Below are 25,923 nucleotides of genomic sequence, written 5' to 3' on the forward strand. Positions count from 1 at the left end.
ATATATATATATATATTATATGTAAATTCAAATATTTCAAAAAATTACATGAATCTAAATCAGACGATACCAATAAAATTGTCGTGTAGCAACGATGGAATACTCAAATTATTGAAAGCATAGAGTCCAAACTGTAAGTCATTAATGTCGCAATCTTATACATTGGTTCTCCATGGCCACGGCCATGCTTTTCAGCCGTTGCGACATTTAATTTTGCGATGTATTTTTCTTTCATTCCGATGGGAGTTATCTAGAATCTGGGAATTTATTGAAGCTGATTAGCTAAGCTAGCTGATATTGTTGGTCGCTGACCAAAACCAGTAGCAGTCATCCACATCACTACAAGCTTTCTCATACTGGCTGGAAAACGCATTTATTATTTCAAATCTTTGGAGATCCTTAATTTGACCAAATAATTATTTTCATAAATTCTATATCATGATCTCATTCTTTTTTTCTTTTTTTTTTTTTTGTGTTTGACAATCAAAAACAAAATTCTCTTATTAAATGTTAATGAGAAAAAAAATGAACGAACACAATTGGGTGGGACGCAATTCTAAAGGTAGGGGTCGGTCTGAAAGCCAATTGCCCTAGCTAATGTGTGGGCTGGTTCGTTAACTTTCTAATATAAACACAATCTATCAAATCAAAGTTGGTCATGAGCCTAATGCAAGACCAAACAAAAAGACTTGTAAGAGACGGATTTACATTTTTATTTTTCAGTTCATTGGGGCATTATTGTTGAGCACAAATATAATATATAAACAGCAGTCCAACTATCAGTTTAGACTTTTAATTGAGATGGAGCACATGCTTCAATTATTATCCACTTTAAAATAAACACACATGCATTTTCAATTCCCACCCTTTAATTTTCACATTATCGTCAATAATTTCTTAATCCAGTAATTAAGACGAAAACTCAAATTTAAAGTTGGATAACGTTTAGTTCCTGTAGTATAGTGATTGTTGTCGTATTTGGTTGTTGTTAGTTGCTAATGAGTTAATGCATTGCTAGCTTTTACAGATTGATAATTATAACTGCATTTATAGCTTGTGTAGTTGAGTTACTAAACTTAAAATGTGTATAATTGAATCATTAAATTAAACAAGTAAAAGTTTGTCACAAAAAAATTAAAGAAGTAAAATATATGTAATTGAGAAATTTTTCTAATTTCTCCTAATAAATTCAATTGCATTACTTACATGGTACCTATTTGTATGTATTTCATTAAATTTCAAAATTAAAATAAATAAAGAAGACAATGGTAAAATATAGAAGTAAATTATTTAAAAATGATTAAGTAATAAGAGTTTGAACTTAATAAACATTTTATGTCTTGAGGGACGGAGAAATCAATAGATTAAAATGACAAAATTAGTAAAAAAGACAAGGAAATGTGAGAATACCTAAGGAATGTAAGGGTATCTAACATTCTCTTCAAATAGCTAAAAATCTTAGGTGAGGGCTAAGTTATATTCCATTGAAAAATTACATAACCTAAACCAAATATAAGAATCTTATATTTCTAAGAAAATATAGCATTGCTTATCTTATATAATTTGAACCAAACACCCGGAGTTTTCCTTTCCTCTATTATGCTAGTTGGATGGAAAGATGTTAGCAAATAGTTGTTAGCGAGTTTGACTAACTGCTAGCATTAGCTGATTGTAGAAAGATGTTTGGTAAATTAATTAGTTGTTAGCCGATAGCTGATTATATGCAAAATGACATTTTAAGGGTATAATTTTTTTTTTCAAAATGATGATAAAAAAATTTGCTTTGATCAATTTTTTGAATTTTAGCGTTTTCGAGCAATAAATTGTTACAAAAAGCTGATAACCAAACATTCATATTGACTGTTTAATAAGTCAAAAAGCTAATTGTGGTCAAACAAACTAAAATTGACTGATAAGCTATGTTACTAAACACGACCGATATGTTTTTCAACTCAAATTATACTAGAAGAAATCGAAAGAATGTCACCACTATATATATTTTACTTGTTTAATGTTTCAAGTGCATATATTTTAAGTACAATAATTCCATTGTATAAAAGTTACGAATATAAGTTTAGCAATTTATTTAATCATTTTTTCTTATGATATTATACAATGTCATCAGTTCATACTTCATAGTACATACCAAACCACAAAAAATAATGCACTGCTTATATAATAATGCTTGTAAACTGTCTTAAAAAAAAATGCTTGTAAACCAAATCTTCATCTCTTAAAATAAAAAATACAATAAAATAAAATAAAAATTGTGACCATTAAAATTTAAGATTTTTTTTAAGAGAGAGAAAATGACAGTTTTCTAATGAAGTTTCTAGAGAGAATATTTAACAAATGGTCTTTGATAATTCTATACATGTCTAAGCTGCAACAATTTTCATTGATTGGACTAAATTAGATATAAGTCCCACGCGGGTTTGAGAATTTAAGCACGGCTGAACAAACGTCAAGGTGATGAAAACCAGTTTCCCATGGAGATTGCTGCCTCAGAGCCCTGCTAGTGTTACGGACTCAACCATGTATAAAAATTATATGTCATAAGACATTCAATTAAGGGGTAAAATGCTTATCATATTGATTTTTTCAAATGAGAGAAAATTCGAATTCCTGACCTCTCTTAAAGAACAAGAATGCACGACCACTCACGCTAATCAAGATGATTACAAGTCACTCATTTTGGGATGATCTTATTTACATTCTTAGGGTGTGTTTGGTTGGTGGGTTTAGGCATAAGGTATGGGTATCAAAGTTATTGTTATTGTTTGGTTGAAAGCTTTTGATAATACTCCTCATTAATTGAAAAACTCATACGCTAATGAAATAAGAGTTTCATTCTCCTTTCTCATTTCTTTCCCAATTATTAATAATCATTCATATTCCACCCTACTACCAAACATGCCAAATACTTTCACCAAAACATATTACCATTGCCAAGTATTTGATACCCATACCGATTTTGATTCCCATGTGCGAACCAAACACACCCTTAGTTTATTTATTTATTTAATAATTGAGGATAATTTTGTCAAATGTGGACTTTAATTAACTAAAACTATCAAACACAAACTCATTCTATGTTTACTGCGTACTGTTTTTTATTTTGTTTCTAGAAGATTATACTAAGAATAAATTGTGAGTGGAAAGCATGAGCCATGAGGACAGGAGGTGAAAGTAAAACTCCTGTACAATTTGAGTCATTATGCTTGCCCACCAAACTTTTCCACGAACGACTTTCGTTAAGAAAATTATACTGAGTTGTTACAATTTTCTGTTTCAATAATTTATAAAATATAATTGAAGTGTTTGATTAATAATTCTTAGCTGACAGTTGTTAGCTGATTGAGTTAGTGGGTTTGATTAGTTAATAGCATTAGCTGATTGTAGAAAAATGCTTGTTAAATTAGCTGTTAGCTGATTACATACAAAATGACTTTCTCAAAAAGATGATCAAAAAAGCTACTTTGAGTAGCTTTTTGAATTTTAGCATTTAGAAACAATAAGTTGTTACAAAAAGCTAATTATTCAAACACTCATATTGACTGTTTAATCAAGTCAAACAGCTAATAATGGTCAAAGAAGCCAAAATTGATTGATAAGCTAACTATGTTACCAAATATTGTCAAAATATTTATCATTTTAAATTAATTTTCATATAAAAATACAAATGCAAGTATTAAGTGAAAAAAAAAAAACAAAAATCCATGGGATGGTGGTGGTTAGATAAGTTGTGATATTGATGGGAGTATAATGTATATAGTCAGGTAGATAGCCCTAGTGTCGGTAGGGAACTGGTTAGATGGTTTGCTCCATTCACATCGGTGGGACGAGGTGCTGAACCACCACGCCAACCATATTGGTTATAGTAATGATAATTAGATATATGGGCTTGTCACGGTAAGAATGGTTACTAGAGTATATTTGATAAATGAGTATAACAGTTGAGTACAATCGTAAGCGAGTACAATGATGTTTGGTGTTAGGAAAACAGAGACCCCCCATCCTCCTACAACATGCCTACTATTTATACCACAGGTACAACAACTCTTTTTCTCTGCATGTAACGATCTTCATGATGGTGAGCTTTGAATGTGAAGTGCAATGGAGCCGTTGGTAATAACTTCTCTCCTCAAGTGTAACGGATGGCTGTTTAACATCCTGAGCATGTCTGTCTTCTTGTGGTTCGGGTCAGGTGCTGCATGCCCAATTATCCTGTCACCAGCCCCTCTGGCCTACTCCCTAGTTTACGAGCGTAGCCGAGTCAACTAGGGAGTAATAATAGTGCAGAAGCCAGATGAATAAATTTTTAGTGCAGCCAAAAAGGTCGCCTTCCAGGAGAAGGCAACCGGAAATAAATGATCTGTAATAACAGGTCCTTTACTGGTTCTTGAGCTTCATTGCCTCAATTTGACATGAGAGATTGATTATAATTGTCATTAAAATAAATTTTTGCAATTTTGTAAAAACGCTAGTCTAAATACTTAGTCTAAAAATGTTAGTCTAAATAAATATTACTTTTGGTTTGAATTTTTCTAAGTCTTTTTAGTTCTCTTTCGAGTAGCATTGTCATTATATTGTCTTCACCTTCAGTACTTTTTTTCCTTTTTTTTTATTTGTTCGTAATGTGTTATGTGCAATTGGGTTACTGTCATATTATGCAATAACCCGTGCAAGGAGGCCTATTATGTATGCATATGTGAGGCATACCCTAGGATGAAATCTATATTGATGTTATATATCCAAGTCTAGGATGAATTTAATATTTACAAATATTGGGTTTAAATGCGCCTGAAACAACGTTCTTTACAAACGAGATAGAGGCGCAAGAATATACTACGGTCATCTTCCTTACTCTACAACTAATTAATTATCCTTGTCGTAAATGATTTTGTATTTGTAGATTTTTTAACTCTATCATTTAGAACTACCCATTTACTATATAACATGCTCATTTATGTTATTCATTCTTTTTACAAGCTTGCAATAATCAAATACATTTGCCTGATGTTAGTGAATGCACTATTACGTGGTTCTCCATTCAAATCGACTCTTCACAAATTACGGTATAAGAATCTAATTTTTGTGTTATATATTTAAATTGTTTAATACATTCAAAACAATTCGCCGATCCCGATCTTACCTATACTGTACTATATATTTTTTTTCAGCGTATGAAAATTCCTGATTGTATGCATCGTCATCTAATGCAACATTTTACAACAAAAATAATTTTGTTGCATTACACTGAGGCAATAGAAGTTTCAGTCGAAAATATGCACTTTACATCAGACATTTGTGATTTCATGATTGAAAATCATTTATTTCCTAGAGACATTGTGGTTTTCGACATCGGGGTTTTTTCAAGTTTTAAACTTTATTCTATAAGAGCTCCTCCTACAAGCCGCGGAGAATTAATATGGCCCATCCGTCAGCCATCGTCTAATTGAAATCGGTAACATAACACTATATTTCATACAATTATATGTTTATTTATTTTTAACTACATATATTAATCGTAATTTCTTTAAATATTAGGACAAATAAATATGGGCGCAAGATCTTCAATACCACCAAGATTTGAGTTTGAGCAACTAGAGCGATGTAGTTCTTTGTATACAGATTTCTGTACATTTGGAGCAGTAAGCACATTATATACATTTACTAACCGATTCCAACGATATCATTAGTTACCAACATCTTCTTACTCAACTGTAGCATGATCGATTGTGTGAGTTTCTCAACGACGCCAATGTCTTAGACGGACGACCGCTTCAAATTATAGTCGAGGATAGAAAGCTACAACTCTACTTCGATCAAACATTCTACATTGAATAGTGGGAGCAAATAACTAATCATTTTGAGATTAAAGTGGATGATGAGGTTGTATGCTTCAATATAGATGGCAACGTATGTCTGTCGATCTCCCTTCTTCTCTATCGAAGCCTCTGCATTTTTTTTTCTTCAGCCGACGCCTTGTTTATTTTCCCAGCCGTGTATATTCTTGAAGGCCAATTAGATGGCTTAGGTTTCGGCCCCCTCCTTTTTTCGGGCCAAACAATAATAACAATTTAATAATGGTCCATTTGACATTTCTTTTCAAGTATGGACATCAGTTATAAAATATTTTTTGGACCTATTTTTTTTAGCCCTTATATATTCATTATTTTGGGTCTATTATTCCTCCCAAATTATATTACATCAAGGATTTCTGTGGAATAATAAAATACTTCAAATTTTTTCTTGAAGCCCAGGCTCCTTAATTGAAAATTAGGCCTATTATTGTTGTTAGGCTCAATTAACATATCAAGGTGATAAGATTATTTTGCTAGATCCATTAATTTGGGCCTCTTAGATTATTTAAGGTATTTGGATTAACCTCAAATCTACGCCTACTCATATATTTAAGGGAAAATTGAAATTTATGCCCCTCCATAATATGTCAATTATCAATGTCACCTTGAATTATTGTGGTGTAAATATTGCCCATCAATTTTCAAAAACGGTACATATATTGCCCCTCCCGTGGTGGAAATACTGCCCCTCCTTCGTTACGGGAGAGGCAATATATATATGTACCGTTTTTTAAAATTGAGGGGCAACATTTACACCACTAATAATTCAGGGGTGACATTGATACTTGGCATATTATGGAGGGGCAAAAATTACAATTTTCCCTATATTTAATTGTTATGATTGTGCAATTTGTTTACTTTATATGAGTTCATATGCACATTATATTCAATTAGCATAATATATAGTTTGATTATTATGCGACTTCTAAATTATTCTTTAGAAGTAGATCCTAGTTTTTTAGCCAACTGTAGTATATACAGATCTTTTTTAAGAAAAATATAGATCTTGGCTGCTATCACCAAGTGTGGATTCACCTAGCTTGGTTTTAACGAGGGCAATTACTTGGATGTCCACGGATGATGAGGCCTTGGAAGCTAAAAACCCTACTTTTTCATCGCCACCATTTGAACCATGACCTAAAATGAATATCTTCTTGAAAAGGACCCCGATACCTTATAAATATCTCTGAAGGATAGTTTTGACTAGCAAAAATCAACTGGTCATTTCTAAAGCACAATTTAATTGACTTAGAGCTTTCATGATTTTTAGTCAGTGACTAAATCTAAATCAACTATACACAAAGTTGTGTCACAAACACTACAAAAAATGCAGAAATAACGACAGATTTGGCGACGGATTCCGTTGCTAATTTAACGACGGAATAGCGACGGATTTACTTATTTTTAAAAAGAGAAAATTGTAATTTATGTCCCTCCAAATATGTCAATTATCAATGTCACCACTGAATTATTAGTGGTGTAAATGTTGCTTCTCAATTTTTAAAATGATACATATATTGCCCCTACCAAGTGTAAATGTTGCCCCTCAATTTTCAAAATGATACATATATTGCCCCTCCCTTACGGTATGAGAGGGGAAATATATGTACATTTAAAAAATTGAGGGGCAACATTTACACCACTAATAATTTAGGGGTGACATTGATAATTGACATATTATGGAGGGGCATAAATTACAATTTTCCATTTAAAAAAATTGAAAGTTAGCGACGGATTTTGTCAAAAAATTTGCACTCTTTCTTTAAAAGCAAAATAAACCTGGGAATAATGATCTATAGACAGATTTTAGGATCCGTCGCTAATATAGTAAAATCCGTGGCTAGAGCATTATTCCCGGATTTATTTTGCTTCTAAAAAACAAAGCGCAAAATTTTTTAATAAAATATAGCGACCGCCACCGCTGCTCGCCTGGACGACCGAACGCAGTTGCCTGCTCCGACGTGCCTACGGTCATCGCTTCGCCGTCGCTCCGCCGATGCTTGGTATACCCCTCCCGTTTCAGCTTCTTCTTTCACTTTTTTTTTTGTTTTTTTTTTTCAATAATTTATAATTTATTCATTATTCATTATTCATTATTCATTATTCATTATTCACTTGTTTAAATCCATATTACATACTATCAAACAACACTCTATATTATTTTCAATAGATTGTGTAGTAGTGAAATTAACTAAGAAAACACTATGTTCCCTGGTTTTTTCTTGCAAACTATTTACGTAAGTTGGTTTAAAAATGTCCAAAAAATTGTTGAAACCATCTAAATACATCAAAAAATTAAAATTAAGTGCTAGAGAATCATTTTTTTAAAAAAAATTAGGGGGAAAACCGCCTTTGGTAAGTTTCTCCTTTTTTTTCTTTTTTTTCTTTTTTTTTCTGTGGTAAGTTTCTCCTAGATCTCGAAAAAATACGCGACTTTTTGTCCAAAACGGATAACCGAGTCAAAAGTTATGGTTTTTCAAAGTTTCTACATGTTGTTGTCGTTGTAGACTAGCTTTTACATTTTTTGATTTTGTTCTTTTGGATTTTGAGTATGTGAAGGAGTTGGTAGGCAGCTGTTTTGCTATGCCATGAATGGTTTTGCTCCTGGGGAAGACAGTGAAGTGATTTTATAGTAAGTTGCAGTTATTTTTTGCTTTGGATCATTCCTTCTTGGGGGTTCATTTATTTGACTGTATATGTTCCTTTGAAATAGCCCTCAAGCAAATTCCCAGCAGAGTTTCTTCTTCACTGGCTGGAAATCTACTGAAAATTCCATCTCTTAATGATACCATAACTGGAAAAGCAGTTGTTTCGTTGGGAGCTTTGAAATGGCAGTGTATATTTTGCTATTCTTGACCTGAACGAGCAGATGGCTCTTGATTAAATTGTCAATTAATTCTTTCTTCTAAATATGGTGCTTGAGTGCTTAATTAGATCACATAAGTTGAAGGCTTATGTGATGGTTCACCAGATCATAAAGAAAAAGATAATGATATGATTAGAAACCATACCCGTGCTCTTCATACCGCTTCAATGGTATCTGCATATATAGTACACCACAATGGGCTGTAGAGATAGTATTGCATTGCTCTTGTTTCTTTAACTGATTAGTAGCATTCTGAATCTCAAAATTTATTGTTTCTGATCTTTGGCAGTCTTCATGCTTTGCCTTTGTTATCTCAGAATGATTTATTTCTGAGTAAATGATGAAAAGATAAAGAGACTAGAGAATTAGATATGGCTTTAGTATGTTTTAATGTTTAGCATAACTTTCTGTATTAGTTATAAGTATAGTGATACTGTAAAATACGAACACCAAGTAAAACTGGAAAATACGATCTCTTATTACCTCAAGGATCCAAACCCGGTTACAAGTCAAGTAGGAGCTCAAAGGACTCGGCAGGTTTGCAGTGGGTTTCCCTACTGTCCGAGAGCTCTCTTTAAGTCTTAGTCAAGAATTGGCCAAAAGATCCTCTCTCTCCTCATAAATGCGCTATTTATAAGGGGAAAAAGCGCGGTTGCCGGGCCTCCGGCATGACGGGAACGTGGCGCGCATGCGCCCGCCTCACTCCGCGCTCAAGCGGGAAGGAGTACGTGGCAGCCGTTGGCACGCCACGTTGTGGACGAAACGGGGATACTGTTCGACTCGTGACGTCCGACCTTACAGCGATCCTCCCGACCAGCCGGCCGCCCGACCTTAAAGCCTCCCGACTGATTCTGGAGTGTATCCGACCGGTCCTGAGTATATTCACTATCATATAGGAACTGATGCCAGATTATGATTTAACGTACGGTTCCTTTTTGTGTTTTGACAGCTAATGAAATATGCGATAGAATTGCTGATTATCATAGAATAATTTTGAACTAACATTTTAATAATCACAAGACTGATCCCATGGCTGAGTTCCCATCTTTCTGACAGAAGCATACTTATTAAATGATAACAGTATACTTCAAGTGACAACTAACATTAGCTATGCATCTGGCTCATGAACTATAGACAAAGATCTAACTAGAAAATTTAGTCCAAAAACGCAAAATATGCATGTTGTTATCTTTTTATATATTTAGAGCTTGATCTACCATACGCATGTTACAGGGAATGGTAAGTATCACTACCTCGGCAATCATGCCACGCAAAATCTGTTGTGCAAGAAGTATGTTTTCTGTTACAAACTTGTTTACAAGACCTTGCCCTCTTGTTATTACCCCCTCCCCATGCTGCAAATTCATAATGCATATCCAGGTAACTATGCACTAGTGCCTGAAACCAGGACCGTCCCATTAAAAATAAGGACCCTGTCTAATAATATAATTTGGATCTTCACTAGTTTTGTTTTGAGATGTAATCTAATTAAATATAATAGAGTAAAATTATAATCTAAATATAATAGAGTAAAACAAAAAATACAAAATAATAATAGAAACAATAATATAGGGGAAGATAGATTTATTTTAACATTTAGATTCCCTATAATGATACAAAGATATCTACTTATAAAAGTAAGAAACATAATTCAGAAAGACCTATGACATATAAAAATAGAAGTCTACAAGATCTAGAAAATCTATAAAAGGTAATTGAGTCCAAATCCGTATAGACTTAAATTATTGTATTCTATGACAAAAGTGAAAAAGTAATTAAATTTTTTTTTTGTCTAAATATAATGCATAAAATTCAACAAAAAAAATACATTTCAAAATTTAATTTAAAATTAGTGACATTTCCGTGCATATTTAAAAACAAATTTATTCATCCAGATTTTGATGTCAATTACTTCTAAAATTTTATTTTCACTTACAATTAAAACCAATATATAGATTTTAAAAAAATATTTATCAAGTATAAAAATATTGAAATATATAAAAAATAATTTAAAAAAAAAAAAAAACTAGGCCCCCAAAAATTGGGGGCCCTGTGCGGTCGCCTTGGCCCGACATGGCCAGGGCCGGCCCTGCCTAAAACACACATAATGTTGTCCTGTCGTGTAATGCCAAAGGGAGACGAGGAAGAGGTCACGATATGCATAATAGGTCACGGTGGCAATAATAATCTCTCAAAATCAGAATAAAAAGTACAGTGATCCAACTTATCGAAGATAATCACATTCATACAATCATAACTTTGGCCAGCAGCAAGTTATGCTTCACGTATGGGTGTAAAAGGCACTACTCACGTGCGTGTCACGCCCTGAAGCATTTTGTTAAAACATAAATGAACATTACAATGTTGAATCCAACCAAGTAGCCTTGCCTGAAGCAAATGCTCTTGTTATTCAACATTCGTTTAAAGATGTTCCCTTTTTGGGTGATCTTTATAAGAACCTCTAACTTCTTCCTGCCATTATTGATAAAGTTTCCTTGGTGGGTTTCGGAAGAGCTGCCCTTTTTAAAAACATTAACTTCCTGTCATTACAAGACTCATTACCATTTTACTCATTTACTCTTGAACAATTGAATAAAAAATAAGAGAGAAAAATAAAAAAAATAAAAAATAAAAGGTCATTGTCCATGCATTAAATACAAAATTTTAATAAATATATACATATGTGTGTGTATGTATTATATATTTATTTGTTTTTTTAATTAATTAACTATTAGTTTATTTATTTTGATTCCAATTCATATTCCTCACCCTCTCTCATCCACATAAGCTTGTTTTTTCAAAAGAGTTCTACTATATGTACTCTCAAATCTTACTCCCTAAATTTGCTCTCTGATGTGACGGACACTAATAAGCTATTTTTTTAATGTGGGTCTCAATACAAATGTTTATATCAAAATTTTGTTTGTGGAATATAAAATGAGAGTACACATAGTATTTTCCTTCTAAAAAACAACAAAAAAATATATTGGTGATACTCTTAGAAAAATACTACATAGACTCCGAATTCTTACTCCAACTTTTACTCCATCCTACAAATCCTTGATGTATATATTTTTTTTTGGAATCCGATTCAAATAATGAAAATATTATATTTTTGATTGCCACATCCTAGAGTAAAAATAATGGAGTAGAATTTGAGAGTACATATAATAGAAGTGGTTGCTCTTATTATCTTGCTTAGTTTGTAGAATATTCGGTGCCTGGCATAATGCCACCTGTTTATTATATGGATGAACACTGTTTGTTCGGTGATAAGGTGCTAAACAATGAAGACAAATGGAATCTGAAAGTGAGATATAGTAGGAAAATGGACTCTTATATCAACTCTATATGAGGTGTATTTTATTTAAAGAATTTCCTATTCAATTATTATATGCATAATATTCTCATATATATTTAATTTCGAAATAAGTGTTTAATTAGCTCATTAAATCTAACAAATTGTGTAATTAGATTCTCTAACCCCCAAAAAAAATCCTTCAATCAAATCTCCTAAACCAACAAAACTGTGGGATTAAATTATAATATTGTCTATTCAACAGGTTAATTACTCTTGGTGTGATACTAAGGCTCTATTTGGCAGAGCTTATTTAGGAGTTTATAACTTATTTTAAGCTACTAATAAGTTATAAGTTCTGTTTGGTGATGTTCTCAAAATAAGCTAGTAGCTTAAAATAAGAGCTTATTTTGAAAAGCTACTTTCAATAGCTTTTCAAAAATAAGCTGGTAGCTTCTTAACTTTTTTCCATTTTTATCCTTATTATTTTAAATAAATGACATCTTTTATCCCTCCCAATTAAAACCTTTTTGACCTTTTCTTATCAATATGTTTGGTTGTAATTTCAATTTGATATTTGTGTTTGAACATTAACTTTTTTATGAACTAATTTTATGAATTATAAACATTTTGTTTTACTTATGTTCTTACTTTATATTTTATTAAAATATATTGATTTCATTATTTTATATTTTAACATGTGAACAAACTTATTTGAATTTAAAATTATTTAAATTTTATGAAAATGTCTTTTTTAGTCTTTTTACATTTATTAGCTTATCAGAAAACTACTTTTACCAAACGCTTTTAAGCATAACAGCTGTTCAAATTTCAACTTCGGGCTTATAACTTTTCAGCTAAACATAACCTAAGTATGTTAACAATGCAAGTTACTTGAATTAAATGTGCACAGATATTTTATTTTCAAATGTTTAATTTTTAAAAAAATAGCGATAGTTCTTTTAATTATTCTTTTAAAAATTATACATCGATCCGCGTAAGCATTGAGACATCGTATCTTAGTTTAATCTATGTCATATCAACTACATTGCAGTATGATGATACTTCTGTATCATTCTAAATAAGTGGTTATAAGATTGAACTTTGGTGATAGGAAGTTTAATTCATTTAGATAATTTTATCTAAACTAGTATTTTTGCTTGTGCGTTGCACGGAATGGATTTGCTAAAATATTTTTAAAATATTTGGATCGATATACAATTATATAAATTATAACATCAAATATTATATAGCGCAATTGATGAAATTTGTTGGACCGATTATGTTTTCTGATGTTTTCCTTACTGAATTAGAGCAAATAATTGTCAAGTTACCTGTGCGATGCACAGATAAATTTTTTATAATATATTTAGATAATAAAAATAAAGATAAAATTATAAAAAATTGTAATATCGAACATGTACATTTATTTGATTATAAGATTAGTGCAAAAGTATTACTCAATTAATTGAATAATATATGACTTGTTTGTCTACAATTATCTTTAAAAGATCAATATGTAATATGACTTATGTAATTATATTATTACTAAAATAAATATGGGAAAAATTAGAAATAATGTAATTATAATTATTATAAAAATAAATTCAACAACCAATGTTTAGTTTAATAATTATTAGACAATTATTAATAGTCAATTCCACTAATATACGTGTAATTATAGTTTTATAACTTAAGTATATTCATTTTCATTGTATTGCATTTAGTTTTTTCTTCCTCCTCAATATTTGAATGAATTAATTGTAATTATTATAAATAATCTAACAACCCTTTATTTAATATTTTTAAGTTTAAATAATTTAAAGTTTTCAAAAGGAAAGTGTAATTAACTTTTTTAAAAGTTTTTTAAAAATATTTTTCAGTCAATTAGTAAAGTGAGGATTTTGTTTTTTATATATAGTAGTCTTATTACGATAGAATTGTAGTATGATAGGAATTGTAATGTAGAATTGCGATACAATAAAAATTATAATGTAGAATTGTACAACGAATAGGAAAATATTAAATAATTTAATTGCACCATTTATTAAACTTTAAAAAAAAAGTGAAATTTACATGGTACAACAAAACACTTATAAATAATATAACTAATTGTGATTTATTATGGTGGGGAAAAAGAAAGAATCTTAAAAATATTTCTAATTTGCGTCAACGATTTTCCATTCAAACTCTCCCAAACAAGAAAACAAACCGTCCGTCCGCGGACGTGAAGTCAAACAAAGCCCCCCCAACCCACCCCCACCCCACCTCGAGCCCGCCCACTTTGAGAAGTCATCACGCTTTTCCTCCTTCCTCCATTGCTGAATTGCCCTGCAATTTCCTTCTCTTCTTCTTCTTCTTCTATCCCAATAATTTCCTTTTCTGCTTCGTAGCTTATTTCTTCATCAAACAAGCTTTACAAACTCCGTCTTTGGTCGGATTCTCATCGTTCTCTCGATTCGCCCATCACAAGCTTCTGCAACAATGGTTGTCCTTAAAGAATTGTATCCTTCTTTTCCCCCCTGATTTTTTGGACGTATAATTATGCCTTTTTTTTTGCACGTAAATATGTTGTATACCGGTTTTGCTATATTTGAATTACGCGTTGTTTCTTCTCAATTTTACCTTTTCTGGATATCTGCAAAAGATACAACTTTGAAGAAATCGATAGAATTGATTTTTATTCCGTTTGCTGCTTCGTTTATTGCGGAGAAAATTTGGGATGATTAGTTCAATGTTGCGGTAGACCTGGGTTTTAAATTTTCGATCAATATTGTTTATTTTATTTTAATTTTTTTGCTTCATTGCAATGAACAATTGTTATACCATGTACCAGGGTCCACCTCGCATTGTGCCCCTTGTTCTAAAAAGACATTCAGATTATGTGTTGCACTAAATATATTATGTATAAATTATGTGATTATTACAATTGATATATTCTGTAGTGAACATATCATGCACCTTCAATTTATTTATATAATCCGTTGTTAACTGCATGCATATGACTTTGGTCCATGGTATAATTTGCCTACAATGAACTGAGAAAAAAGGCTGGTGGGTTTATTTCCTCAGGCTCTATTTTGTGTGTAGTAGTGTTATTTGTTGTTAATATAAATTAGCTTTGTTTGGTTTCTCGGAATTTTCCTTGACCTGTTTCCCTCTTTTGCTGGGACTTGATTGAAGTCGAATTGTCATGCCTTTGTCAATAGAAGAGGTAATGCAAGCTAGCATTTTTCTAAGACCCAGTTTGATTTCTATTGATTTTGTTTGTTTGTATGTATGTGTATATATGTTGTGACTAGTTTCTTTGCAATGGAAATGCAGTATCATATAGCTCAGATGTTTATGGTCATGAAAATGCAACAACAGAATACCACAGGCAATGAAGGGGTGGAGATTCTGGAGAACAGACCGTTTGAGGATGACGGATTTGGTCAAGGCCAATACACGTCCAAAATTTATAGATTGCAGAGGTAATTTCATATGTAGTTGAGTTGAATATTTAGTTTGTTATGAATATGAGATAAAAAGAAGCTCTATTTTTCGAAGATTGATTTGAATGAGTGGTATGTGTTGCATTGTTATGTTGTAACTTGTAAGTAGTCATGTCTCTGTACAATTTAATGTGCAATGCAAAAGCTAGATTGTGAAAACTTCTTTCAGGGTTTCCGGCTATAGCATTTAGATATTCTGATGCAGCCGTTTTTATGGAATTTCTTTTTGATGTCCAAGCAGGACTTTTATATAAGTCAATTTGATCGTTTCTATGTGAAATTGGATAATGTGACTAAAGCTTTCTGACCATCTAACTTTAGAACTCAAGTTTTCAATTTGGTTTTCTGCAGCAAAGCTCCTACTTGGCTGACTAAACTTGCGCCCGAAGATGCACTGGTGATGCAAGAAGAAGCTTGGAATGCATATCCTATGTGCAAGTCAGGTTTATATTCTTACTTAGGAATATGCATTCACGAGGAATGCTTATTTTCAGCTAGCTTCCAGTTTTCATTCTTAAACACTTCTAACGATTTTTTGGTTGTTGTATGGAACTCAACATCATGCAGTTATAAAGGTATTTTATGTTTTGACGTTTGTTTCTCATTCATGGGTATTTCTAGTTAGACAAGTATTGGGTTCTTAGCTGCTTGACTTTTTGCAGTGTCCATATTTCACAAGATTCCTTCTTACGATTGATACTATTCATAAAGCTGACAACGGCCAATCTGAAAATGTGAGTTTGAATTCAACGAACAATAATAGAGCTTCACTGTTACCTTCTATTTCATGGTTGGATTAAAGCATACTTGAAGAATCTGTGATCCAAAAATCATTATTCTTTTGTTTTGTTGTTTTCGTAAGAGTATCAATGAAACTTTGAACAATGTAGGTGCATGGACTCAGTGAAGCACAACTAGCTGCCAGGGAGGTGGAAATTATTGATATTGCTTCAGGTGTAACTGATTATTGGAGTTACATAATCGGGAGAAACGACATTGATTTGTCCAAGTTCCAGTCAGCAAGAACTGGACGGGGACCTCTCTTAGAGGGTTGGAAGGTTTGTATCTCCTGTTAGAATTGCATGGCTACTTCTGTGCTCGTACTAAAGTGGTATTGAGTCCTAGATGGTACATGAACTCAAGTGACATTTGACACATTTGCATACAATTTCGTTTGGATCTGAATCTAAAATGCGCCTTTAGCATCTTCTGGTGTCTTCTCTTTCCAAGATGATGGATTTCAATTCTTTGCATTGCCTCTTAAATCATATATGCGTTTGAGTTTTATGTATAAATCTTATATGAAAAACTCAGTATATGAACGGAAATAGATGCTAGCTGGTGCCGAGTGCTGTTCATATTGGCATCCCGTTTCCTGTAATTTCTATTGGTTTCTATAGTTCTATTAGGCCCCATAAATACGAATACTCTACTGTGTTAAGCCTTATGACCCTAATACGTTTTGTGATATTTCTTCCCAAATAGAATCTGTTTCTTCTTGTTTCAAGCAATATAAACTTTATAGGCTCTGTTAACATTCCCTGCATAATATGCACAGAGCATTGCTATTAAATTGTAGAGTAATCTGCATGCTTGTTTGGATCGACAATTTTATTTCCAAAGCATAAAGTCATATGAGATTACTTACACTATAGGCATCCCTTGCAGGACAATTGTGCTCCAGTGATGACAGCTTATAAATTGGTGACAGTAGACGCTCCATACTGGGGCTTTGGAGGCAAACTTGAAAGAGCTCTGGTTGCAGTATGTATCTTCAACTATTAACAGTTTATAGATTTGAAACGGATTTAATGGCCTTGATGGAACATAATTCGGTTAGAATGACAACTGTTTAAACATTCGAGAACATTAGAATGACCCCTCTCCTTCTGAGAGTATGCTGCCCGCAAGATCCATATGCCTAACGTGCTTTTATGGATTGTTCGAGCCTTATGTTGGAATCATTGATCAACGCTTTTTCCTTTCACAATGCTGAGGCTATAATCATTCCTTCTTCCCCATAAGCAAGCAGAATGTGTAATTTCTTTCTCCTCTTTGGTGTAGGGTGAAGGGGCGCTTTTCATGGAAAGCCATCGGAATATTTTTGCGTGGATCGACGACTGGTATGGGATGACAGTGGAGATGATGCGCGAGCTAGAGCAACAAAGCGACCTCTCTTTAAATAAGGTAAAGCAAACTATGTAGCATATATAACTGGCTTTCAAAGTTTGGTAATTTGTAAAGAGCTTTACCACTTAAACATGGAACTGGGAAAACCTCGCCCTTCTGAATTCTGATGTGGTTGAACCATTCTATCATGCAAACAGAAACTCGGTCGGTACCATTCAAATGACAAGATGATGGCTCAAGAATAATGTCCAGTTGATGCTGAAAATCAACCACTGAATCCCATCTTCATAAAGATGAGGTAACCATCAGAATTCATCCTCACTTGAATCTATGAGGTGAGTAGGTGACTAATCATTGTTCTTGAAAACATATGGTGGATGAAAACCATCTGTGATAGTTTAGCTTAGAATCAAGATTTTTAAAAGCCAGAAGTTATTATTTTTATTGTATTACTGTAATTCATTACTTTAAGGTTAGCAATGGCCCATGAAAAAGCTGTACCATGGTGCAAATATCTGCCTTTTTGTATAGGCTTTACACTGCATATTTTCCCCTTTGCTAAAGTGCTTTTATTGTAAAGTTTAAGGAAAAACATTTTTTCTGTAAGTAAAATATATGTTTTGTTCATTACATCCTCTATATTGCTCAGAATTGAGATTCTTGGGACTTAATAACCACAAAATTTCAAGTTCAACTCCCAATGAGAATTGTTTATTAGCTTTCTTAGTTTAGGCTGATCAATTATGAGTAACCTTGGTTGGTTTACTTCGTCGTGGTCCTTTGCCCGCTAAGATTAAAAAAACGGACACTTCACCCATTACAACGGCAGACTTTTGCGTAAATCAAAGAAGTGAGATTTCTTATAGAAAATGGAAAGGGTGAAATTCCTGAAGGCATTACAAAATCACTTGATATATTGAAGTAAAAGAAAACCAGGAAATCATCTGCAAAAGGGCACCATGCAAGATTTAGTGATTTACAGTCTCCAGAAGAAGGATAAGGCATATAGACATAGCTTTCATCTAAAAAGAGTAGAATAAGCAAAATACATAATAATGTTGGATGTTTTCCCACACATTTTGAGCAAACTCTTAAAATTGTATCCTGCTAGGGTGTTCCTTCTCCATCCTGGTTTCGCCATAAGACTCGTCGTTGTCCATGCGCTTGTTGTGCCTAAACGCTGCACAGGCCACGACGTACATTATCACCAGGAAGATTAATATGACAATGTTGATCACGGACACCTTCCTCCAGCTCTTTTTCAGGCTGCCCAGTACACCCGCTTTGCAAGAGTTGCAGTTGTAGCACAGTAGCTGTTGATCGTTGCTCCATCGAACACAGTCCTGGTCAGCTGTGGGTAATCCCCCGTCTATGCTCCATAACGTCTCGTTCATGTAAACGTAGTTACATGCCGTGGGGGGTTTGCAACATCCCGACTACACAAAATATTTTAAGGCCTCGTTAGTAAAATGGCACGATTCCAAAATCCGGAAAACATAGAGATGTGGTCTAAATGGGAACGGCGACTTAAGCTTCGAAATTTTCCATAAAATCAAGAATTCAAGGTTGTCATTTTCTTCCTTAATATCTAAACAACTATTGAGGAAAAACTAAAGTTGATATCAAATGTTGGCATTTTGATATCAATTATTGGGGGCCCCAATTATTGGAGCTCGTGGCTTGTGCTAGGCTTCTACTTTTTCTCTGGCTCCTACAACCACTACTTATGTTTTCAAACCACAATAAAGTAAGGCTGTGAGGGAAGCGATTTGTTGTCTAAAGCCAGTTCCACGTATGGAGGCAAGCAAGGTTAAGGGCATCGAGCCTAATCTACCCTAAGATAGAACCACATGGCATTACCAAAATTAGATTACCAAATACATATCCTTACGAACAAACAGACATCATATTACATCGAGATCTCTTGTGCAGGATGGGATCACTCCATAGGAAACGAAAACCAGATAATTTTCCAGAAAGAAGGCTCCTAAATTGGATAAACTAAGCAGCCACCTAACCGGATTTTTGTCCTCGACTCAGACAGACAGCTTGTCCAAGAAACTAGAATCTCGAGGACCCATCTGCCACTCTGCCAGGTTAATATGTAAATACTATATGCATTTTCTTATAGTTACAAGACAAAGAACCATTTGTGTCAGAAGGGTAAAGGAATCAAGAATCTTGAAAGCTTGGTAAAACACAACAGGGCTTGTAAATCCCAGATTTTTAAGTGAATGAATCATGACAGCCAATGAAAAACTAAGGCAAAACACCAAAGTAAGAAAAAATATTCCGTCCAAGTTCTCAAAAGGCCCAAACTTTATAAAAATCAGTATCTACTTTAAAATTTTGGACACATGATTTGTACTCCTTATTAAAGGACAACAAATAGTTGCCACATTGTCTCCTCTTTAGACAATAATAACTTGACAACAAAAGATGATCATGACACCTTTTCTCATTTCGTATTTTTCCTCGTCCTTTGTTCTTCCCCCACGGCCCCCATAATCACACCAGAAAAATGTCATCTTTTGTTCTTTTTTTTTTTGTTAATAACCCAACTTTACCCTCGCCAGATTATATTATGGATCCCATGAGCCCACCTCAAACCCGAGCAATAGTTATACCATGAACCCGGGTCCACTTTGCATTCAAAATACACAATTTACATATTGAATGTTCACAATTTAAAACGTGAAAATTCAGTATGTAAATTGTAAGCATTTAGTTATGAACATTCAGTATATAAATTATGAACCTTCAGTATGTAAATGGTATATTTTGAATCCAGGTCCACAGAATAATTTGTGGAACCCAGAAGGTAAATCCAGTCAATCTACTTCAAGATTCAATACCAAACTATATATTTTTCAGCACAAAGAGCCCAACTCAAAGCCCCATTGTTTTTGGCAGGAATGAATCCCAAACTTTCGCTCTGTAAGCAAGTTTTAACTTCTTAATATATTGTAAAGAAAACTATTAAAAAAAAAAAGGAAAAAAAAAAAGAGTAAAGCTTTAAGCTTTTAAAGGCTCAATTTTTAGTTCTTTGCTCCTCAAGAACAGATCTGAAGGACCTAAGCTGCATTCCCGGATCATATTTCAATCTTGGGTTCTAATAAATCAAGCATATTTCAACGTATAACTGATAGAACTAATCAAATTTATCCATTTCGAGATAACATGGATTGAATCGAAATGTTTTTTTTTTTTTTTACCAAAATTAAGGAAAAAAAAAAAAAAAGAACATTGGGTCATACCTCAATAGGACTAAGGTGTCTGCGGTAAAACATATCCGCAGTTTCCGGGGCGCCATTAACGAACTTTCTCATCTTCCCACAGACATGAGAATCCCTGACACAAGAACCGATCTTCGACCAGTAGCTCTGAGTTGTAACCCTCTCCTCCAGCCAGCCGGAGTAATCCTGGAGATAATACTCCATGTAAGCCCGGTTAAATACGGGTTGACCCGACCCCTTATCCGTGACGGCGTAAGCGAAGATGACGAACCCAATAAGCGCGGCTATGATGAAGAACATAGCCCAGAGATAAAGGTACATGAGGAAGGTGTTTCTGTAACACGCGCCAGCGAACCCGGCGAGTGAAACCACCATGATGGCCACGCCTATGACTATGATGGGCCACTGAAGAAACTTCATGCAGTCCGTACTGTTGGCTCGGCTGCTCAGCCATATCCCGCCGCCCAGAATCGGGATTGAGGCCAGGAAGGTCAAGAAGTTCATCAGACCTATCAAATGGTTGCTGGTTCTCATGGCTTTTTGCGCTTTTTTTTTTTTTTTTTTAGTTTGCCAGTGTTGCCGGAGGTGAAGACGGCGGCGATGGGCGGTGAGGGTTGAGGGGAAAGGAGTGGGGAGAGAGGGGAAAATGGGTTAATCAGTTAAAGGACAGGCAGTAGTGCTGAGTGAGTGACAAGACTAGTGGTGACAAGGATGATATTATTAGTTTGAGACTGGATATATGAATATAATGGAACAAATTTTCTAAATTATTTGATGTGATTTTATTTCTAATGATTAAATAAATTAATAATTTAACATAAAAATTTTATGACGTTTTTCACGATTTAAATTTGTATAAGAGCATCTTTTTTTTTTGAAAATGTATAAGAGCAACCTTAGTAGTGAGGTTATTTGACGATTTTTGAGAAGTGGTTGTAAGTGTGATTATGAAAGAAAATATGGGAAGGGAAGGAAAAAAATAATATAAATATGATTTTTTTTAAATAATAAATGTTAGGTGCGCCCGAGTGGGCGCCAAACGCGCACAGCAGGAAATCCTTTTCTTAGCTTTGCATTGTTCCAAAATGTCTCCCTTGGAGATGATTCCCAACTTTCTCTTTCCCCATTTCTCTTTCTTCCATGTCATACAATACTATTCCAATAACCCACAATTATCCATTGATGGTGATGCTTTAAGGGCATCCTTAATAGTGTGAATTTTTTAGGAGGAATTAAAAAAGAGAAAATGGAGAGAAAAAACAAAGCTGAATTAGAAAGAAAAAAAAAAGAAGTAATTAACGCTCTTCACGTGCCGACGACAGGCAAGCTCCATCCCATTAGTTGGGCCCCACAAACTAACAAAATCACAAATTAGGACGTAGACATACTTAAGTTCAATAATCTCCAAGGTCAACCTCATTTGTTCCCAAATTTTTAAAATATTGGTTAAATTGACTACTCAATTCTACTCATCCAAATGGTTGGTGAACTTTCTTTGCATGAATTCATAGTTGTGTATTTTTGACTTACTCACGCCTTATTGAATTTTGTGATGAAATCTGCATCTATGCTCATGATTTTGTTCTCTTCTTGGAGTTCCGTCAACTCTACTTCCTTTGCTTCATTTTGAGCTTTTAACATTTGAAGCTCATAATTTTTTTGGAGTTGAGCTTGACTTTGTTTGAACATTTGTGCGATCTTTTCATTATGTTCTGTAACTTTGGTAAAATATTCACGGCATTCTGCAAATGCTTGTTTGTTTGCTTCTTTTTTTTTTTTTTCCTTCTTACGCCCGGTAAGACGTTCATTGTTCAAGCCTCGAGTTTCAAAATCATCGTCTAAATTCAAGCAAAAAGATGATGAACATATTGACTTATCGCCCTGTGACTCTGATTCTTCTGGCAGGATAATTAGGCATCAGCATCCGATCCGAATTATCAGTACTGACCCGAAGGTAGTGAACGAACGTGAAAGAGGCCGTTACACATTAAAGAGGAGGAGCCACTCCAACGGCTCCTCAGTATTAATATCCACTTACTGAAGAACATTGAAGAGGTCACTTACTGCGCATTGAAGTGAAAGCAAAGAGTCATTGCACTCAAGCATATAAAAAGACACTCACACTCATAGAGTAGGGGACGCAACATTACTAAGACAAACACTACTAGACTAAACTCACTATTGTACTCACCATTGTACTTTGACACTGAGATTAATAATACAAAGATACTGGTAACATTTTTACCGTCCTTGGTGCTTTCATTGAGAGCCGAGATCAGATCTCATGCAAACTTCACAGATCACAAAATACCCAGCTCATCTTATCCGATGGCGCGATCCGAATCTAGCAGCTCTCATGGTTCTCGTCAAGTGAACAATGATCACCTCTCGGGTGATCTTCGTGAGCAGCTCAATAGTAACCGCGTGGGAGATCGTCGCGAGGGTGATCTTCGCAGCCAGATCAACAACAATCATCGCTGAGAGGGTGATCTCCGTAGCCAACTCAACAACAACCACGATGGGGGCTGCGCTCCCCTCCCAATGAACGCTGCTCCTATCTAAGCTGTGGATCACTTCCAAGCAGCATCGCAAGTCATTCAACAGGCGGCGGCGATGATGACCCAACTAGTAGCAGGAATGCAAGGCCAGGCCCCACCACTGCCACCACCTCCTCCAGATTGAGAGTAGAGGCCAAATCTCAGGCAAAGCTCTACATATTACAAAAGAAGGCTACCCCGGTGCCTTCCAGGACAGGGCGTCCGCCTCCTCATCAGCAGCGTTTGCCTCATCTTTATCCAGTGGCGTCCTGCTCATCAAGTGGAATCGCATCCTCATTGGCGTCGCCTCCTCAAGTGGCGTCACCTCCTCAAGCGGCGTCGACTCCTCAAGCGGCATTGCCTCCTTCTCAAGCGCCGTCACCTCCTCAAGCGTCGTCACCTCCTCAAGTGGCATCACCTCCTCAAGCAGCGTCACCTTCTCAAGCAGCGTCACCTCCTCAAGTGCCGTCACCTCCTCAAGTGTCGTCACCTCTCAAATTCCGTGAAAATAAAATAAAATAAAACTTTACTCCCTTAGGGCCGGCACGAGATCCGATATCGCTAGCTACCTGACGGGAGGGTGTTTTCTGGGTAAAGCTTAAGGATGTGCTACGAAAACACCACACTCTATTCTCTTATGGCCGACACGAGATCCGATATCGCTAGCTACCTGACAGAAGAGTATTTTTCTGCGTCAAGCCGAAGGCTTGATTTAAAAAACACCACACTTTAGTCCCTTAGGTCTTGCACGAGATCCGATCTCGCTAGCTACCTGACGGGAAAGCTGACCTTTGACCGAGCCTACGGCTGGTCGCGCACAGAATGCCCAAAAACAAAAACAAAAAACACAAAAAAAACATCAAAAATCATGGCCGAGGCCTGACCTCGGCCAAAATTGGTCGAGGCTGACCTCGGCCAAAAATAGGCTGAGGCCTGACCTCGGCCGAAATTGGTCGAGGCTAACCTCGGCCAAAAATTGGTCGAGGCTGACCTTAGTCAAAAATTGGCCGAGGCCTGACCTCGGCTGAAAATTGCTCAAGGCTGACCTCGGCCAAAAATTGGCCGAGGCCTCGCCCTCGCCTCGGCTACAATTCTCTTACCGTTAGAAAAAAAATCAATTTTTACATACGTCATTACTCTCAAACCACCTCAACCACTCTCGTTGGCTAAGGAGTGGGGGGACTAGTGACAAGATAATTGAGCATCAGCACCCTACCCGAATTATCAGCACTGACCCGAAGGTAGTTAACGGGCGTGAAAGAGGTCGTTACACATTAAAGAGGAGGAGTCACTCCAATGGCTCCTCAGTATTAATATCCACTTACTGAAGAACATTAAAGAGGTCACTTACTACGCATTGAAGTGGAAGCAATGAGTCGTTGTAGTCAAGCATATAAAAAGACACTCACACTCATAGAGTAGGGGACGCAACATTACTAAGACAAACACTACTAGACTAAACTCACTATTGTACTCACCATTGTACTTTGACACTGAGATTAATAATATAAAGATACCGGTAACATTTTTACCGTCACCTTCACTGTTAGAACTTCGCTTTGGACTTTCAATACTTGGTTCTCTGCTCGAGGGGCCTTTAAATTTCTCCAAGTCTTTAACAATAGGTCATACATAATCAAATTTAAAACATTTTTTTTAATTTGGCATCTTGTGCCAATACTTCTTTTACTCTATCAAGCTTTTATAAACCACAATTAAAGTGAAAAAAATAAATTTTAGTGCAGCATTTGGTGTAATGAATTGGAGATGAAAAAAATTTGATATAAAAATATGTTGAGAATATTATATTTGATATAAAATTTAATTAAAAAAAAATTGGTACAGTGCCTTAGAGATGGCCTTACACCAATTTTTATCAAATTATTTACGAAATGGCTTCAAAAGCTAATTAATGCCAAAACAAATTTAAAGCAACCACTCACCAACCGTAATATATGCTTTGGTATGTTTCACATGGATGACTGTGTGCGGCGTGTGCCCACCTTTTCTTAACCACTACACCCTTATTTTTCCGGTTTTTAAAATAAAATTAAAAATGTTATCGGAAGAAAAACAGGCATATTAAAATGGGAATGCATGCTTCATATAAAAAGTGTAAATTAATCTTATTTATTCATCTATATTGATTAGACTTTGAAATTAAGAAAAAAAAATATTGTGATATTTTCGTAATTATAGTGATGCATTTGAAAACACTTGATAGTGCAATTAGGAAATTAATAGTGCACTCACATGAGTGCGCTATTATAGATTATGAGTGCAGTGTTAGCTATTCGCGAATGTGCTATTGCAATTACGTAAATATTTCTTTTTTTTTTTTTTTAAATTTTTAACTCTTGATCAACTTATATCGGTTGATGAGATTAATACACACTTTTTACATGGAACTTGTGTTCTCATATAATCATTCCTCTAAATATATTGACAATCATTATATTGTGGGACTAGGGTGATAGAGTCGATCATGCACATTT

The 25,923-nt window shown here is 34.6% G+C and overlaps 2 protein-coding genes and 1 long non-coding RNA gene across 4 annotated transcripts; 2 read left to right on the forward strand and 1 right to left on the reverse strand.

Annotated features, from left to right (window-relative positions):
- The first annotated feature begins 7,688 nt into the window (after nt 1-7,688).
- LOC116003493 lies at nt 7,689-9,014 on the forward strand. The gene is made up of 3 exons (XR_004094663.1): nt 7,689-7,870; nt 8,427-8,499; nt 8,581-9,014. It is a non-coding gene; the product is annotated as an uncharacterized LOC116003493 (long non-coding RNA).
- A 5,284-nt stretch (nt 9,015-14,298) lies between these two features.
- On the forward strand, nt 14,299-18,285 carry LOC116003639 (phosphatidylinositol transfer protein 1-like). Of its 2 annotated transcripts, none has more exons than XM_031243540.1 (10): nt 14,299-14,535; nt 15,202-15,245; nt 15,356-15,504; nt 15,877-15,968; nt 16,093-16,100; nt 16,188-16,259; nt 16,416-16,583; nt 17,194-17,289; nt 17,590-17,712; nt 17,853-18,285. In XM_031243540.1, exons 2-10 carry the CDS (start codon nt 15,225-15,227, stop codon nt 17,898-17,900), a joined length of 777 nt encoding a protein of 258 aa, XP_031099400.1. In that variant the 5' UTR covers nt 14,299-14,535; nt 15,202-15,224; the 3' UTR covers nt 17,901-18,285. The 2 variants fall into 2 exon arrangements, with proteins under 2 accessions (XP_031099400.1, XP_031099399.1); XM_031243539.1 differs by having other exon boundaries at nt 15,215-15,245.
- A 226-nt stretch (nt 18,286-18,511) lies between these two features.
- LOC116005371 (tetraspanin-3-like) lies at nt 18,512-21,586 on the reverse strand. The gene is made up of 2 exons (XM_031245654.1): nt 20,913-21,586; nt 18,512-19,091 (listed from the first exon to the last, which is right to left on the reverse strand). The coding sequence occupies exons 1-2, from the start codon at nt 21,423-21,425 to the stop codon at nt 18,747-18,749; spliced, it is 858 nt and encodes a 285-aa protein (XP_031101514.1). The 5' UTR covers nt 21,426-21,586; the 3' UTR covers nt 18,512-18,746.
- Nucleotides 21,587-25,923: the final 4,337 nt, after the last annotated feature.

Source organism: Ipomoea triloba, chromosome 14, assembly GCF_003576645.1.
Source record: "Ipomoea triloba cultivar NCNSP0323 chromosome 14, ASM357664v1".
Taxonomy (NCBI): domain Eukaryota; kingdom Viridiplantae; phylum Streptophyta; class Magnoliopsida; order Solanales; family Convolvulaceae; genus Ipomoea; species Ipomoea triloba.